The sequence below is a fragment of the Heterocephalus glaber genome, unplaced genomic scaffold (assembly GCF_053883595.1).
Source record: "Heterocephalus glaber isolate CG9 unplaced genomic scaffold, H.glaber_assembly_v1.0 deba00001555, whole genome shotgun sequence".
NCBI classification, from domain to species: domain Eukaryota; kingdom Metazoa; phylum Chordata; class Mammalia; order Rodentia; family Bathyergidae; genus Heterocephalus; species Heterocephalus glaber.
In genome coordinates, this window is record NW_028258346.1 from 8,534,966 (window position 1) to 8,553,340 (window position 18,375).

The following is an 18,375-nucleotide window of genomic DNA, read 5'->3' on the forward strand; positions in this document are numbered from 1 at the left end:
GGATGCAGGACATTGAGACAAAACATGGTGGTATTGGTGATCACCTGCCTCCAATCTGATAACAGAAATGTGTGATTCATGAAATTCTTTCTCGCTAGAGCTCACCCTTTCCGTCTGTCTTTAAATGGTGAGCAACAATGCTGAGTTCACGTGGTTATATTTGTTTCTGTAGCAAAAAGCAGACACCAAAAACTGGCTTCTCATTTTTCTTAAAAATGCTTTCATTTAGCAATGACTAAAATACAGTAAACACAAGGATTAAGGACAATCTAGGTATTAGCCTGGGCCAGAGTACAGGAAGAGACTTGAGTCATCATTTTCAAACACTTCAGAACATTCACCTTCAGAAACAGTTTCTTTCCCCTTCCAGCCAGTCCTCTTCCTGCTAACTGGAACTGCAGAATGTGTGTTGTGTAGGGCATATGTATACTGCAGTGCAAATGCTCCTCAGAGACCAGCCTCTCCCCACATGTGTATCCTGCTCTGGGGCCTATCCCTGATCTTCAGGGCTTCCCTTCTTCAGTTAACCCTTCCTTTCCTGTGTCATCCAATTCTTTCCCTTCATTGGCTCAGTTACTAAGGTGTACAAACATGTGTGGTCTCCTGTCAGTACTGAAGAATAAAACAAACCTTGACCTAATACTTGGTTGTAACTACTCACTTCCCTTTTTCCCTTCACAGTGAAAATGAAACAGAAGTAGCTGCATATACATTTAAACAGTGGACCCTTGGCTTACAAACTTCATAGGTTCCCAAGGGCTGGTTGTAAATAAGTCAGTACAGCTGAGATCTCTCTGTTTACCTGGGTACACGCTATAGATAACAAGAGGCAGATGAATCTTCCATTAACCTAATTAACTCAAGTTGTTCGTGTGCCAGGCTGGTCATAACTAACTTGAAGGTCCACTGTACTTGCTGTCTTCTATTCATTCTTTTTTTTTTGGTACCGGGGATCGAACTCGGGTCCTTGCGCTTATGCAGCAGGCAGTGGAACCACTGAGCTAAATCCCCAGCCCTCTTCTATTCATTCTTATTTATTCATTCTTTAACCTGCACCAATCTGGCTTCCATCCTCCTTTCTCCAAAGAACGTGATCTTGACAAGGTGGTGTTAAGACCTTTCTATCAAAGCCAGGGGATATGAAACTCCATTTTACTCGTTCCCTTGATGGAGTTTCAACATGGTCGATCACTTCTCTTGATCACACATTCATGATGCTGCATTTCCCTCATTTCCTGCTAACCTGGCTTGCCTTTTCTCTGGCTGTTTGGGTGATTCTTCATCTTCCATTTTTGTCCATATGTAGAAGTACCACAGGACTCAATTTTCGGCCTTTTTTTCTATACACTCACTGTATGATCTCATCTGTTTGCATTGTTTTAAATACTATGCAAAACCAAACACCAGTTTTGTAACTTTACCTCTGACAGCTCCTGTGATTTCATTCACATAGGTAGCTACTTACTTGGCATCACCACATAATTTTTCTTCCTTTTTTTCATACCAGGGATTGAATTCTGCGCCTTGCACGTGCTAATCTACCACTGAGCTGCAGCCCCAGCCCTTTTTATTTTTTAATTTTTTTGAGGCAAATTCTTGCTGAGTTGACCAGACATGCCTTGAATTTGTGATCCTCCTGCTTCAGCCTCCCAAGTAGCTGGGATTACAGGTGTGTGCCAACCTTTCTGGCTCCACATAGATATTTTAATAGACATCTAAATTTTATTCCCCAGCTAAATGCCTTTCTCTTGAACTCTTTCCCATTCTCAGCAAATAGCACCAGAGTTCATCTAGTTGCTCAAACCAAAACCCTGAGTTATCTGTAAAATTTCTCTTTTCCTTTCACCCTACTCCATCTCTGGTCCATCAGTAAGTCACACCAGCTCTATTCTTCAGTCGGTCTTCAATTATTCAGTTAATCAGCATATCTATTCCACCTCCAGTAGTGCTAATGTATCATCTGCACTATGGCAGTAGACCCTTATTTTTAAAGTTAATTCCAGTTTTACAAAACTATTGATAAAGATGGAAGATCTGCTATTCATTCTTACCCTGTGTAGAAGTAAGCTCACAGACATAATTTTTCTGTAGGAGGATAAAACATTTATTTAAAGGAAAACACTATAGGTCTTTATTTTCATCATGCTGAAGTGTGTGCTTACAAACAATTTCCAATAAAACACTATATATAATAAGCAAAAAATAAGTTAGTACATTGTAATCTTACATACGATTCCATCAATTAACAGGTTTAAGAACAAACAGCCATTTAAGACTTGAGCTACATTTAGTAAAAAACTGCAAACACTCAAACCTTATCAACCCCAAGTAAACACTAAAGAGCTACTCAAGACTTCTTGAACCAGTTACACAAGTACATTTTTATTTTTGGTTACAGTCCCCTGCTATGCACAAGACCATTGGAATGCTGGAACAATTACACATTTGAAAACGGCACAAAGCAGAGCAAGGAGATAACATGCCAGCCTTGGAGATGCTGTCTTGAAAGTGCAAACTTTGCATTTTCTCTTCCTGAACCACTAGGATACAAACGGGTACTTCAGACGACACGGCAGGGTCACGAGCATGCTTTCTATACCACACTGCTGGGACATTAACTGGGACCAGGTCTCCATGCCTTTGAAGATACCTCCGGTTTCAAACAGTGAACAGGCTTCAACTAACTATAGTGCAAATCCAATACTGAGGGGCAAAACAACAGGCTAGACACTGCCACAGATCGACCTGCTGTTTCTCTACCTGGCACAATGCTGCACGGACAAATTGGCACACGGTGACCACTTGGACTTAGGTTTTGATATGGAAGGCGGTGCGGCGGAGATTATGCAGGGCGACCACACAGCAGCCCCGGAGCAAGGCTCCAATGTTGTAGACGGGATCTACTCCCCCTCTCTGAGTACTGAATGCCCACAAAACAGTGGGTACCACTGGAGCACCCACAGCCAGGAGATCCACCAAGAAATTGCTGCTCCAGTACTGCCTCACGACGGTCCCCTGAGATAGCGGGATACCGCCGTCCAACCTTTCTTCTGCAGGGTAGGAAGCAAAATCCAGCTCTCTCATGAGGCGGCTCGGAGGAGCTTCTGCAGCCCTCTTGCTGTATGAGGTCTCCACGGGAGACAGGAGGAGGGCCGAGTTCAGGCTTCTCGGCGTTAAATCAAGCATTAAGGCAGAGATGGACTCTGGGAAGCTCTCCGTGGAGTCGGCCCCGGATTCTTCGGGGGAGGCTGAGCTTGAGGGACAGCAGTCCTGGAGCTTGAGCACATGCTGAATGAGCTCAGAGACTGTGGGGCTGAACAGCAGCACATCAGTCTGCACAGCCTGCTCCACCGCCACAGGAAGGAGCTCAAGAACTTGAGCCTCAGGGGAGGAAGGGACTGGCTCCAGGTCACCAGATTCTATGGCGGTGGCTGTCACCACATCATCAAGCAGATCTGCACCATCAGCCATGCTGTCTCCCACCAGCAGCTCACTGTCGGCCCCCTCCTCTGTGACCTGCCCATCCACAGATAAGCCGTCTGTCATCTTGCCAAGAGGGGTGTTGAGAGCTAAGCTTTTCTTCGGGGAACCGCACGGTAAGTCTAGACACAGTTCATCCCTCACGGAGCCGCTGTGGGCCATCTCCATGCTCTGGAGCAGCGACTCCAGCTTCTTGTTCTGGATGTTGATGTCCACAAAGTATTTCTGAATGCCTTTATCTTTATCCGCCAAGTTGCTCCTCATGGTCTCGATGACCTGTTTGAGCTGTTCAATCTCTTTCCTGGCTTCTTTGAGTGCCAACTGGGCTTCTACCCGGTGGCACTCTTCTTCGATCCAGTCTTCTCTCATGCGAGCTAGCTGGGACTTGAGCTCCACGATTTCAGTTTCCCTGAGGCAAGGCAAGCACAGTGAGGAACAAGGGCAACTCCGACCGGGGCAACAAACGGCTGGGACACAGCCCCGAGCCAGGCCCTTCCTCCTGAAGTGCACACGTTAAATCAGTTTGGGAATGCTTTTCTTTGGGAGGTATTAGCTGCGAACTTCCCCCTTAATTATGAAATAGCTAAAGTAGTGATAGTAACCAGAATCAGAAATGGTTTTTTTTTGTTTTTGAGTGCTCACTGTGTGTCAGGTGTTGCACTAAGTACTTGACAAGCATCCTCCTCTACTTGGTGCTTAATAGAAATTGTATTACTAGAATCTCTTGGCCTGCTTTATCTGCATCACCTACAAACAACACCTACAGACAGCTGTGTAGGAAAAGTCTGTTCCACTTTTAGTAAAGACAGAAGCTGAAATGATAACTTAGCATTGCAAAGCTGTTTTGATCATACTCCAATCCTAAGTTTGTAAAATTATAAAAAGCTACACGTTATAAGAACTTTGTAAAAAGTTGCTTATTCTGTCTCCTCTCAGGTGAGGATGATGAAGGCAGCCTACACTGAGGAGAAGCTATCCTACTTTTTAGATCCTTCACAGAAACCTATTTCAAAGCCTTTGCCAAGGCAGCTGTGATTACATAAAATTGCTTCCCAGTCAGTGTGAATACATGTCCTCACGTTATTCGTGGATATGAAGAGCCCACAGTCAGAATCCTCATACAAAGTGCTGTTAGCACTGTGTATTTAAATTTAGGCTTCCATATTTTCTCAGGGTTTTTTGCTTTTTCATACTTCCTCCTCCCATCGTGTGCAAATATTTCCATGAACTCCTTAAATCATAAAACAAACACTTCCAGAAAGTGGAGTCTGACTCACCTCAGAAATGAGTTTTACTCTCAAGTCTATTTCAGTCAGGTGAAAATCACTTAACTGGGATGAAAAATACCCCTTCTCATGGTCTGTAGTGTTATCTGCCCAAAGTTCCCTCAGCCCCTGTACTGGGATTGAACCCAGGGCCTTCCTTCACGCTGAGTTACATCCCTTTTTTAATTTTTTGAGAGAAGATGTTGCTAAATTGCCTGCGCTGGGCTCAAACTTGAGCTCCTCCAGCTTCAGGTACTCAGAGTATTGGGATTATAGGCTTGTGCCACTCTCAGCGGAAGTCACTGCGTCTTCTCCACATCCTTAGTTGGGGCCAGTGAAGCTGCCAGGTGCTAAATCAGACCCCAGGCTCCCAGCGGATCCAAATGCTGTCCTTACCCTGAGCTCACAGCGACTCTGGTTAGAGCTCTGCTATTCTGTCCCAAAATGTTCGAGGGAAGCCAGCAAGCAGAAAAACTGGCATGTCCCCAACATGACAAAGGCCTTTTCTTTCTCAGATACGATCTCTTAAACATGGGCTAGTTTATTTTTGTTTAGCTTTAATGCTTGGCCAAGAATAATGAACCTCTTCCTTCAGCACAGAAATAGCTTACAGTGTACACAGAGAGCTGCTCTCTTGTAGAGATCCACAGGGCTTGACCGGGCCCCTGTGACCCATTCTGCTGGAAGTGTGGGATTGTTCCTGTAGATGCCTCTGCCGTTGAAAAATAGTAGCGTACACACCAGGGGAAGCCAAGGGTCCTGCTAACCCTAACCTCCCAGGCCCCTGAGCCCTGAAACAGCCAGGTCCCAAACACCCATGAAATGACTCTGTTCGGAGCCCAACGTAAGACATTTGACAAAAGTTAAATCACTTTTTCTCTACTGTTTTTTCTCTGTAGTTTGAGTTTATATTTCATGTTGTGCAAAAAAGAAGCTGTCCCTTCCATAGTGCACAGGAAAAGCATATTCACCTTCCGTGAAGCCGGCGCTCGGACTCCTTCAGCTTGGTCTTCAGGTGCCTCACGGTAACCTCCTTCTGCTGCAGAGGAGTCAGATACTGCTCTGGACTGGGGGGTTTGACACCGTGATTTTCTCCACAGGACATGTACCTTCCAGACCGCCTGAAACGAGCCACGTACAGAGGTATTACTTTATTCCTGTTTCCTTTTCTTTATGAAGAAAAGAACGCTCTTACAGACTGAACGTCTAGGTCCCCCCACAATTCTTACGTTAAAATCCCAGTACCCCAATTCGATGCTATTTGGAGGACGGGTCTTTGGGACATAATCGATCGTGACAGAAGAGTCCTCGTGAATGGAATTTGTGCCTCATAACAGAGACCTTGGGAGCTCTCTACCTCTCTCTCTACTTCGTAAGGAGCTGGCAGTCTACAACCCAGAGGTGAGCCCTCCCCAGACCCCAGGCTGGTGCCCTGACCTCAGACTTCCAGTCTCCAGAGCTGTGAGAAAAGTGAGTCACCCATCTAAGGTGTTTGTCATAGCAGCCCTCGAAGACATACAGCTGACAGCTGGAGAAGAAATGGCAGTCAAGTACTAGGGTCTGGAACCTCAGCAACAGATGAGCTCACTTCAGAAGGCAGAGTAATATACATGCCAGTCCCTTAGAAGATTGTGCAGCGCGTGTGTTCATGGAGGGGAGGGGCCAGTGGAGAGGCAGGATTGTCTGCGCCTGAGGAATGACCTCATGGAATCATGCACAGCTGTGTGCAGGCCTGGGCTGTAGTTCAGAGTGGCACGCTTTGTAGTAACAGACAAAGGGTGGGAGGAAGGGAACGAGATGACCTAACTTTCCACCCAATGTGCCACTGCCCACCAATCTGCTTGTCATTGCTGAATTCAGATTGTTCTGAGATCAATCCCTGGTGTGAACAGACTGGTGTGTGGGAACAGGAACGGAAAGTTCCTGCTTCTGAAGGGAACAAGACTACTGCACTCAGCAGCGTGCTTTGTCGGAGAGGGGCTCCGTGTTCTGCAGACGGCCTCAGCCGGACTCCTGGTCCCTCTCAGGCCTGGGCACCAGCCACACATCCCTGCTGCAAGAGCTGAGCAATTCGGACGGACGGGACGCCTGGGAGAGCAGGGCCACCAGCTTCTTCCCTGACGGGACCCGGACCGGCCCAGGCCACAGCTGCCACCCCATGCCTGTGCTCCCTCCAAGATGGCCCGCGGCCAGGACCCAGTTCTTGCTGCTCCACTCTCCTCCCACCCCATGCCATTAACTCCTTGCTTGCCCTGGAGTTCTCACACCAGTTCCCTCCTCAGGGAGGCCTCCCTGCGCCCTTTGGCCTGACTCGACCGCTCCTTACTGCTACACTCACGTAGCAACAGCTGCTTGCACAGTAATCTTAATTTACTTCCGTCATTCACACCTTTCTTCTTTTCTGGGCACTGAGCACAGGGCCATTTTTCTTTACTGCTGCAGTCCCAGTGCTTCACACAGTACTTTTACTCAGTAGACACTTGGTGTTGGAGTGAATGAGTGATCCCATATGGGCTTCCTCCCTGAGATGAGGAAATGAGTCCAACCCTCCTCCTGCCACTACACCGTTTTCCTCCCTGTTCAGTAACTGCTTGGACAGCTGAACCTTGTTAGAAACTGTGGCTTGTGCTCTTTCTGAAGTGACCCTCGAAGGATTAGCTGAGTGTAGGAAAGGAAAGAGAAGTATCTTCCTACAGAATAAGGCAGGAAGTCAAGAGTTATATATATTTTTCTCTTTTTTTAAAGAAAAGCTTCCCATATGGGACCATGTAAACAGTGGTCTCACCTCATGACTGGGCTGCAGTCGCTTCCTTTGTAGGAGCCTGAGTTGCTACTACTCGGGGATGAAGGGGCGTAACCAGGGTGGATGTTAATGGGGCTCAGCTGATTCCTGCACAGCATGGACAGAAGGTCCTTCTCCCGAGGCGATGGTGGGCTGCTGCCAGACTTGTGCAACGAAGCGCCATTACTCCGTCCATGGGGACCTCGACTGGGAGAAGAGCACAGCAAACATCAGGACACTGGTGGCTGGAAATCTCCATGTGCCAGTCTCCTCTACTCCTTCCTAGTGATAGTTTGCTTAGGAAATCCGATTCATAGAGACGAAAGGAGCAGTCTAATTACTGACACACACTGCTCTCATGGCAGCCCTTTTTTCACCTGCGTGGTAATTTCTCTCCTTGTGTCAAGAGCACCAGCAAGAGCTCCCTCTGTTGTTCTTTCAGATAGTTTCTGACCATACAGCTTGTTTTGGATTCAACCCAACTGCCTGTTATGAATACACACAGCACAAAATATTGATATAGCTTGGGTTCATTTTGGAGGTGGTTTTGCAGATATGGCTTCTGTTCCAATCTACCTTTTTAAGTTGAGGAATATTTGGGTTTGGTTCATGTTGGACTAAGAAAATTAAGGTGGTTCACTAGTGGGATGGAGGCTGCCCATAAAAGAAAAAAAAACACAGGACAGATAATTTTGATCCCTATTTTTTTCCTTTCCAAACCCAGTGACTTAACACAACCTTTTCCACTTAAGTACTGAACTGTTGTCATGGCCCCCTATCAGTACCCTGCCTCTTGCTTTGCTCCTCCAGCAGGAAGCTGTGTGGCCACAGAGTCCTAAGAAGGACTTTGAATGCTGTCCTCAAGCCCTTCAGTGCTTTCCCACTTTGTTCCTCCAGAACAAAGGCTAGGCTCCTCAGGATGGCTTAGGACACACCCTCCACCACTCCTAACTCTCCATACTCTAGCCTTCCACAGGGCATAGTTTCCTGGAGGATCTATGTTTGCGGTCATCTTTATGTTCTTGAACTTAGAATTTCCTCTGCCTAAAACACTCTCCTACAGCCTTCCCCAAGACCCAGGATACCTCCTACTTTAAGACTGATGGAAAGCTGCTTCAAGCAGCCTTCTCTGAATTCTTCCTGCTATGCCAGTGTAGGTGTCACTCCTTGGTGCTTCCTGATAGTCTGCAAACTTCCGTCATGGGACTTGGTGCAAGCATCTCCACTGCATCTTTGCTAGACTGGAGTATCCTTGAAGGTAGGGACACAGCCCGTTGTTTACATCTCCATTATTTTGTGGCGTGTGGTAGATGTCCCTTGAATAACTGCTAAGTAGACAGACTGGGTTTAAGCCCAGGCAGCGTTACTAGAGGTAAGCCATTTCACACGCACACACACCCACCCACACCCAGGCCTTCCTCTTAGGGTTGGTGGGAAAATAAAAAGGCATAAAAGTGCATTCAAGAAGCTAAGTGCAGCTATACTACAGGCCGTTATTACATGATCAGTGTGTTTGGACTGTCCTGTTAATCTAGTTCTAGAGGTTTGCTACCCCTTAGGGCTGGGAAGCATCTTGAAAATGTTGAAATTATCTGAACAGGGTAAGACTCCTGTCGAGAATATTATTTGATGACATTACTAGAAAATAAAGAGCAAGAAGATTCCTTTCCGATGGCTGTATTTTTTTGACAATCCCTTGTATTTGCAATTTTAATCACGGCTCTATCCAAATGACACAGTTCAATGAGAAATGTGTGTAAATGTAAATACTAGTGTGCGTGTATGGGTACACTTGGCTCCCAAACCATAATTACTTATTTAAAATTAAATATATTTTCAAATGGTTGTCAACCCAGCAAATCACATAAAAATGAAACCAGCAAATTCTAAAGTTAAAAGTTCTTTCCTCTTGAAATCATCCAAGTGGACTCGCTCTCCCTGAGAAAAGGACACTTTATGTGGAACAGATGTGCGATGGCTTTGTGACAAACCAACTTCAGCTGCCCAGGGTTGGGAAGACCTTCCCAAGTCGCTGAAAGGAGCATGTACTCTGGCATAGATTGTCTTCTCCATGCTTATTTCTCAGCCTGATACCCACCAGCCTATTTCTTAATATGACTAGGAGGGATGTGGGGGATTAACCCTTATGAATCAGGAAAGAACAGAAAGAACCTATCCCGTATTTTGATCCAGAAAATTCTATGCTGTTAACCTTTGCTGAGGACATTCTATGATCCTAGTGCTGTTCCAGACATTTTATGAACACTTTCATTTCACATGACCATCATCCTATAGGACAGACACAATTAATACCTCTCTGTACACGAAGTAACTGAGGTTCAGGAAAGAGAAATCATCCAAGAACACACCATTGAGTTGGGATTCAAATCCAGATCTCTCAACTCTCCCTACAAAAATATCTCCTACTTTACACAGATGGAATACATGGCTTTGGACTGGTGAACAGGTAAGTACTGGCTATGTATGTGGTTATTACCCTAAAGTTCACCACTGACGTTCACAGTGGAAAGAAGCACTGAAGTACATGACTAAATCACTGTATCCTCACCATCACCATCCACTATCACTACTGTTATGGGTCGAACCATGAAGCCCTCTGCCCCCGGTTCGTGTGTTGAAGCCTTAACTCCCAGGACTTCAGAATGCCACTACACTTGGAGACAGGGCCTTTAAGGATGCATAAAGTTAAAATGAGGCAGCTCCAGTGGGACTTTATTCAGTTTAACTGGTGCCCTTATAATAAGAGAATTTGAATACAGACATGGGGAGAAAGAAGACAACACAGAGACGCAGGGAGAAGGTGGTCACCTACAAGCCGAGGAGAGGCCTCAGAGGAACCAACTCACCAACACATCAATCTTAGATTTTCAGTCCTCAAAACTGTAGGCGACCTACTCTGTGATACTGTTATGCTGCTCTAGCACACTAACAGCATCATCACCACCGCCACCAGCAGCATAGCGGCAGCCACATGTCTCTTTTCTTACTCCTGCAATCTCTGACAAACAAAACGTAGAAACCTCTATTGAGCCTCTCACTACGTTTCAGATACCTTGTCAAGCAACCACGTTTACCTTTTTAACCCTGTGAGAGACGTTATTGTGACCCCATTTTCTACAATAGGAAACTCGGCTGTTAAACAGTGATCAGCACGCCAAGCCCACGTCTGTCTGGCTCCAAACTCCAAGCTCCCCCTACCCACTTTCATCAGCTTCTGAACAGATGAGTGTGTGTTTTAGTTTAAGGAAGAGGATTCCTTAGAAATAGCATAAGATGAGATCATTCATAAAGTCACCTGTCATCAATATTCTCACCAACTCCACCTGTTCCTCATGTTTCCAGCTTGCTCACCAAATGTTCCTGCTCGCTTTCCCCTGCCACCAGAACAACCAGCCAATTACAGGGATCCCAGGAGTTTGGCATGGGTACCCGGCCCGCTGGAAGAGCTGCCCTCAACACGGTCTCACAGAACCCAGGGACTACATGAAATGCCTGGGCTTTTCCATCACTGAAATCTACTGACGGCACTCTATGCCTGGGTCAGTAAAGTGAGGAGTCCATTTGAATTTTCCAACTATTAATTGTTTTTAAGCCTTTGATTATTACTGCTTGGCTACAGTAGTTTTTGGCATAAGCATTTTTTGTTTGTTTTGCACACTGTCGTATTTGCCTGTTTCATATTTAACACATCAATTTTGATCGCTTGAAGAAACCATGAACTTCAGACTAGAACATTTTCTCTAACTCTTACATTATTGACCTGACCTAGGAATTTAACCGCAAACCCTGATTCCTTTGAAATGCTTAATATAGTGTTTTCTTCTTTTGTGGTCAGTTCTTCGGTTGTATGTATCACGGATATGTGCTAATTTGCTGAATGGCTTAGAGAAATGATTGCCCCTCAGAGCAAGTCACTTGTGATTTCCACAGAGAATGTTTGTATTCACGCCCTGTGATCTCAGAGGCATTTTATTTTCAAAATAAAAGGGGCTTGGGAATATAGAAATTGCGTTTTCCACTGTGTACTTCACTCTTCTTGTACAGGTGTGTCTGGCTTCAGTTTTATTTTCAACAGCACAACTGTACTGGGGGTGTCTCAGGTCCCTTTGTAAACATCAGCCAGACCCTTTGCTCTCCAAGACAAACAGGAAAATTTTGCCTGCCGAGTCATGGATGTGGAAACTACACGTCCTTTCTCCAGGGAGGGACCTTGAAATTCACAGAGTCTAACCCGGGACAGTCAAATGACTCACTAAAGTGAGCAGACAGAGTCCTCAGATGGGGGTGCTCATTCCACCCTTCCTTTTGGTCCCTGCTGGGTGCCTACATCACCACAGAGGACTCCTGGGACCAAGTCCTCTAGGGTACACCACACACCCCATTACTCTCCATATCCTTTCCCTGCATGGTTTTAAACATAATTATATTATTAATCTATTTGTTGTCTTTCTTGCCCTATTAAAATGAACATAGTTTTCATGGAGTTTTGTTTTCTGCCTTATCTCCAAACTTTGCCTCATAATAGATGCTCCACGAATATGCGAGTGAGTAATGATAGTGCTGCAGGAGGAAAATCCTGGGGCTTACCCCCACTGCCCCTAAATGTGAGTGGTGGCTTCCATTTTCCCACAGTCGCCGTCCCCAATTCAAATAACATCAGTGAACATCTGATTATGCTTACTGTGCTCCAAGCCCTGACCTAATCAGAAACCCTATGAGAGAGGCACGCCTACAGCTGTATTTTACAGATGAGGAAACTGAGGCGGAGTAAGTTAAGCCTTATGCTCAGGGCCATGCAGCCTGCAGATGGCGGCGCTGACACACCAGGGCGGCCTAGCTCCAGAGCCCACACACTCAGCTACTTCGCTGCCCCTTGCAGGGGTGGCCACCCAGGCTGGGCACTTTACATTCCCTCCACTCCCTCCCCAGTGGTCAGGGGTGACTGCTTCGTGCACACAGGTAAGAAAGGAGGCCAGCTAGGGGAGAGAGTGAATCAGAGGCCTCACCGGGAAGAGACGACAGACTCTTGAGGAAGAGGCTGGGTAGGGGGTGGGAGAGACCAGCTTAACGCCCAGGTGAAGAGAAAAGATCAAGATCGAGGCAGAGAGAAAAGGGAGAGAGGCGTGGGTGGACACACAACTAAGGATCTGGAGGGAGACGGCTATGGAGACAAAACAGGCTGAGCCACGTGACCTCGGTGGGCGAGGCAGAAAAGGACCAACCTCACATCACTGTAAAATACAAAACAAAACGCTTCGCTGAATAATAACAAAATACAAATGGACGGTGATCCAGGCGGCTGGGCGGAAACCTAAGCCACAGGTGAGCCGCTGTACAAAGCCTCACGTTACAGAACAGGACACAGCGCCTACTTGCGTGAGAAAGCGGACCGCTTGTTTCCGGCTGTAGACATATGGATCTCCGGAGCTGAGATGCTGCCTGTGCTGCTCGAGGAGCTGAAATCAGCTTCACTACCTGAAAAACAGCAAGGAAGACAGAAACATGAAGGGAAAGAACCCGAGAACACGCTGGCCAGGCTTCTGCCCTGAGGTCCGCTCTCCGTTGCACACCCTCACCCAGCCCAGGTTCCGGAGCTTAGGAGCCCTCAGTGTTTCCCTCAAGCAGAGAGGAGGAGGTGCCTTCATTTCATAAACACAGGCTGGGCCCCAGTCACGCTGCTGGCATACAGATGCCAGGCTGCAGCAGACGGGCCGAGCTGGGCAAGCAGTGCCGCCTCCCTCGGGACAGCTCTCACTGGACAGGGTGCCAGCCCAAAGCGCAAGAGAAAGGAAACGCGTACTTGGCCATTCACAAGCAGTTTTTTGAAGAGAATTTATCTTTGGGCTTCTGCAGGCAGCTAGTCACAGCTGAATTTGGCACTTTAGGCCTGGAGGTAGTAGGCTAGGAGGGAAGCCTGGGCTCCAGAAGCTGTTTCCACTCACACCATTTGATTACAGATCTCACTTTCTGTGACTGCCAATTTAGTTTATCAATAAGGAATATGCTCAATTTTGACCAAGCGCAGGAAATTTTAACCAGCATGACAGAGATGAGACCTGTGAATTATAATGACATTTGGAATCTTACTTAGCTTTGGCCTGGGATAGTTTAATACTTCACAAAGATAACATTACATGTTGAGTACAGATGAGAGCTGGGTGTGTGATTATAATACAAATTCATTCTGATAAAAAGTGCATATTTCTGAAAGAGCAATAATGAAAATATTTCCAGAGATTGCCTGGGGAAGGGGCAAGAGAGAATAATGGGAAGGAGTAAAACAGGACCTTTAAAATGAAAGATGTGCTTTTAGAAAAGAAATCTAGGTATACAATATTGTTTGGCCTTGTTAATTAACTACGACACTATTTGTAATTCTTCTATTCTACAATCAGAGGCAGCTCTCATTTCTGGGCCTAAGGAAATGTGAATAGTCTAGATCCTTGAGTTTCTTACGGTGAACATTAATTATAATAACAATTATTTGTTGAGTGCCTACTAGATCCTAAGGCCTTATATTTTCATTTTTTTATCATTTAATCTTGACAACTTTGTAAGGCAGACACGAATCTCACTCTTGTACGATTGAGGAAACTGAGGCTGGTTTGCTGAAGGCTGGTGTGTGATGAATGCCGTGCACGACCAAATCCTCAGACACTTCTGTGACACCGTGCTTTACCCTCCGGAAGACGGAGCGAACTGGGGGTCCGAGAGGTCCCTGAATTAACTACGAGAGTCCCAGGTACAAGTGGCTAGACTAGAGAACAGATCCTCTCTCTTGAGTGGGCTTTATTAGTTCTGCTGAATGGGAAGCTGGGCCACAGCAAAGCAGAGAGAGAAAAATATCTTTTTCAGCATCCATGAAGTCCAGTCTCTTCTGGGAATGACACTGAGAATGACCTTAGCCAGATGACAGCTGTGACCTAGCTCCCAGGGGAAGAAGCTAGGAGGGCGACTCATCAGGACCCAGACCTGGGTGCGGGGACTTTGTCAAACGATGTAATGAACTCCCGGAGTGCCCTGAACTTAATTAGTTGCCGCTGAGTAATACGCTGGCTGAATCGTAGTATTTTACAGGGATTCGTGATTGATAGTGCCATCCAGCAACAAGCGATTCCTGACAGCCTAATTCAACCAGCTTTGTCTGCTAGCAACTTATCACGTTACTTATTCAATGATTAATATGGGTAATTTTCAAAAATATGTCCTGTCATTGCAGCCACCAGGTTTAAAATATTATTTTCTAGTGTGAAATTATTCCTCAGAAACACCCAGTTTTCACTCTTCAAAAGACACAAAAATCCATGAATTCTAATTTAATTGCCTGCATAAAAACAGAAATTCTAGACTGGAAACAGACAATAGCTGAAAATCTGCTGTTACCTCTGGATGCTTTTAATCTGGAATAATTGTTTGCTGAGCTAAAGGGGACAACTTTGTTCTATACTTTATTGCTACTGGGACTCAATACATTGACTCTTAGGTATTTACAGGGTCTGAGGTCACTTCATTCGACTACTTCGCTGTCTTATTTTCTGTACATCTGAAAAATATTAGAAGCACATTCAGGGTGCCTCACAGCTGTATTCAGAACTATGTGAATCAAATGGTAGAAAAAAATAAGCATGTGCTACTTCACTACTACTTTAGCTTGTGATTTTAAAAAAATATAAACTATCTGTAGTTTGGTGAATACAATGAGAAAAGTCTTTTCAAAGGTACACAGTGTCTTAGTCATTTTTCCTTGTTGCTGGGACAAAATACTCAACATCTCAACTTAAAGGAGAGTGTATTTTGGCTCACGTTTCAGTCCAGGGTCACTGGCTCCAAAGAAGAAAGTGGGGAGGGAGTGGAGGGGAAGGGAATAAAAAAGAATGAAGATGTGCTACGTATGTGTGCCGACTCCCCATGACAAATGCAATCATATACTGCCAACACATCCAATAAAAAGATGTTTAAACACTTTACTAATAAAAAGCAAATAAAAGAAGAAACAGCATGGCAAAGGGCATGGTCAAGGAGAGCTGCTCCTGGCAGGGCAGACAGGAAGCAGCGAGAGTGAGGGGAGATGAACCCTTCCAGGCGGTGCCCGTGGTGACCCTTCTCTTCTGACTAGACCCCACTCCTAACAGCAAGTCAGGGATATTATGGGAATCCTACAATCCAATCACTTTCCAAAGTCCCATCTAGGAGTACTTGAAGCTCTTGAGGGACATCTAGATGTACCAAAACACACAGGAAAATGAATTTGACTTTTTTTTTTTTTGAGATACAATGTCACTACTTTGCCCAGGCTGGCCTCTAACTCCTGGGCTCAAGTGATCTTCCTGCCTCAGCTACAACTACAAGTGTGTTCCACTGTGCCTGGCTCAGAAAATCGATTTTAGTAGATCATACCTTGCCAATTCACTAAGCAAATAACTAAGAGAAAGACTGAAGACATGAAAACCCCATTTATTTACTAGTTGGCAATGAAGACACAAAGGAGAGCCATACTCTATTCATTTCCTTTAAACAGCATATGCAGTGCTCGCTTCGGCAACACATATACTAAACAGCATATGCATCTGGGGCACTGTTGCAGGTACTGTGTTTCAGTGTAGTTCTTGTGGGCTACAGAAATCAGACAAAGAGCACTGACCCTAAACACACAAATGCTGAGTCAGATGGCTTGTAGTCAGTCAAATTCCACCTCTGCTTACCAGGTGGAGGGCTTTAGGCAAGTTATCTCACCACTCTGTGTCTCAGTTTCCTCATCTGTTAAAAGGAGATGATAATCATATCAACTGCTTCATAGGGTTATTGTACGCAATCAATATATATAATATATAGCTTAGAAAAGCACCTGACTCATCATAAGATCTGAAAAAAAATAGCTGTTATTATTCTGCAGGAATTAAAAAGGTAGCTTGTAATATACTATATATTTCTTTTGCAAAAAATTTAGAAAACAGCAATTTCAAGAAGGGTCCATGATTTCATCACCAAAGAATAACTATAGTTGATGTTGGGTACTTGCCATATTATTATATGAACTACTTGGTTTTGCCCTTAATACATGAATACCTTTAAAACATACCATATTTTAATTTAATTTTGTTTTTTTAAATTTTTCTAATTCTTTTTTTTGGTACCGGGGATTGAACTTGGGTCCTTGCACTTGCACAGCAGGCGGCGAAACCACTGAGCTAAATCCCCAGTCCCATACCATATTTTTAAATGAAATCAATGAATAGGTAGGCTGTTTCTAATTTTTCTACTATTATAAACAAATACTGTGTACCAGAAACCATCCTAAGAACCTTTTACATATTCTCATGATGATACAGAGACCCTATGAAGTGGGGACAATTGTCAGTCCCTTTTCCAAACAAGACAGACAGAAGGTGAATGATATTTAGAAGGTCACACAGCTAATGCAGGGCCTCTGACCCCACACACCATGCTCTTGTTCAGTGAGTGATATTCAGAGGATATCCTTGTGCATACACATTTGCCTTTTTGCTAACCTCTGTAAATGTCTAAAAGAATTTTAAGCCAAATGATATACTCAATGTTAATACATAGTCCATATCCATAGGGATTCGGGGATGCTACTAGCCTAAAGCAGTTTTTTGTGGTCCAGAAAGTGTTTGCTCCATCTACTCGGGTGTAGATACCCAACTGAAAAGTCTCTGGTGTCAACAGAAATACTGTGATACAGCATGGAAAACTAGCCATTGAAAGTTGTACTTGAGAAGTTAAGAGGAATTTAAAAGTAAGCATTTCTAAGTCATCCTTATCTTTGTCCCTCATGCAAATTGTCTTTGATCAGCTGCCTGGATCAGTTGGCTGGGACTCCAGAACTGAGCAGGGAGGTTGAACATAATGGCCTTTAAGGTACTTTGTGATGCCAAATCCTGGTGACCAACATTCCTGCAGCAGAAAGCATTTTCCCTTATCAAGAAGCTCTGCCTGGTGGTGTCCAGAAGTTCTGGTCATTTCCTGTTGGACAATACTGCTGGACTCTTGAGAGGCATTGCTTTTCTTCATAATGCTAGGCATAAATAAGCACTCAGTGAATGTATGGTAAAGCAGGGAATTAGAGAAGAAAAATGGAAACAAAAAGAGTGCTTACCAAGACTAATCACTACACTTATTTTTAAAACACTGTCTATAACCAGGTCTCCTAGGATACTATTATTTTTGCTTGCTTTGGGGATATTATGGAGTCTCTGTTCGTCATAACATCCCAGGTCTCTGAGAAGACAGCAAACCTGCCATCTACTAAGCTGTATCAAACCACTGTGAGCCACTGATTTAAGGAACCCAAAAGTCTCTGTCACCTTTGTCACTGCAAAGCTATGCAATTAATTCAGGCCGAGCATGTATATCCCCACCTCAAACAGAGCAGCAAATTGCAAAGAGGAAAACAGAACCAGTCCCCGCCCTCTCACCCCCATGCTCCCACCCAACACACACACACCCACACCCACCCACCCACACACACACACACACACACAGCCGGGTCACTGAAGCCAAGCACAGCTACCAGGGAGCAGCTGGAGTAGTGGACACTGGCAATTACGCCAGACGCTTTTAAAGGAGCTGCTCCAAAGTGGATTCCGTAGAACTGACTCTCAGTGGCAAAGGTTTGGAGATCCAGCCAAGGAAGCCAAGACATTCTTTCCAACTAAACAGGACTTTGCTTTTAATTATTTTGCAATCTACTTCCCTGAGTCCCTATAAACACTTATCTCAGAAAAGGAATATTTCATCCAAAGATCAGTAGGTTGATTGGAAACATATCCACAGATTTTGCATTTCAGAACGGTAGACTTCTTAAAA

General features: G+C 45.0%; 1 protein-coding gene across 13 annotated transcripts in view; it reads right to left on the reverse strand.

The window, feature by feature from the left end:
• Positions 1–2,080: 2,080 nt before the first annotated feature.
• Sybu (syntabulin) overlaps positions 2,081–18,375 on the reverse strand; it is a 109,635-nt gene continuing 93,340 nt past the window's right edge. For 12 of the 13 annotated variants that reach the window (XM_087190691.1, XM_021262708.2, XM_004850182.4 and 9 more), the window contains 4 exons: positions 12,921–13,023; positions 7,531–7,734; positions 5,717–5,866; positions 2,081–3,889 (listed from right to left, as the gene is read on the reverse strand). In XM_087190691.1, coding sequence (XP_087046817.1) covers positions 2,809–3,889; positions 5,717–5,866; positions 7,531–7,734; positions 12,921–13,023 — 1,538 coding nt within the window. In that variant the 3' untranslated portion in view covers positions 2,081–2,808. Of the gene's footprint in view, positions 3,890–5,716; positions 5,867–7,530; positions 7,735–8,612; positions 8,792–12,920; positions 13,024–18,375 lie in introns of those variants that run through there. The other variant, XM_013074110.3, reaches the window with a different exon arrangement.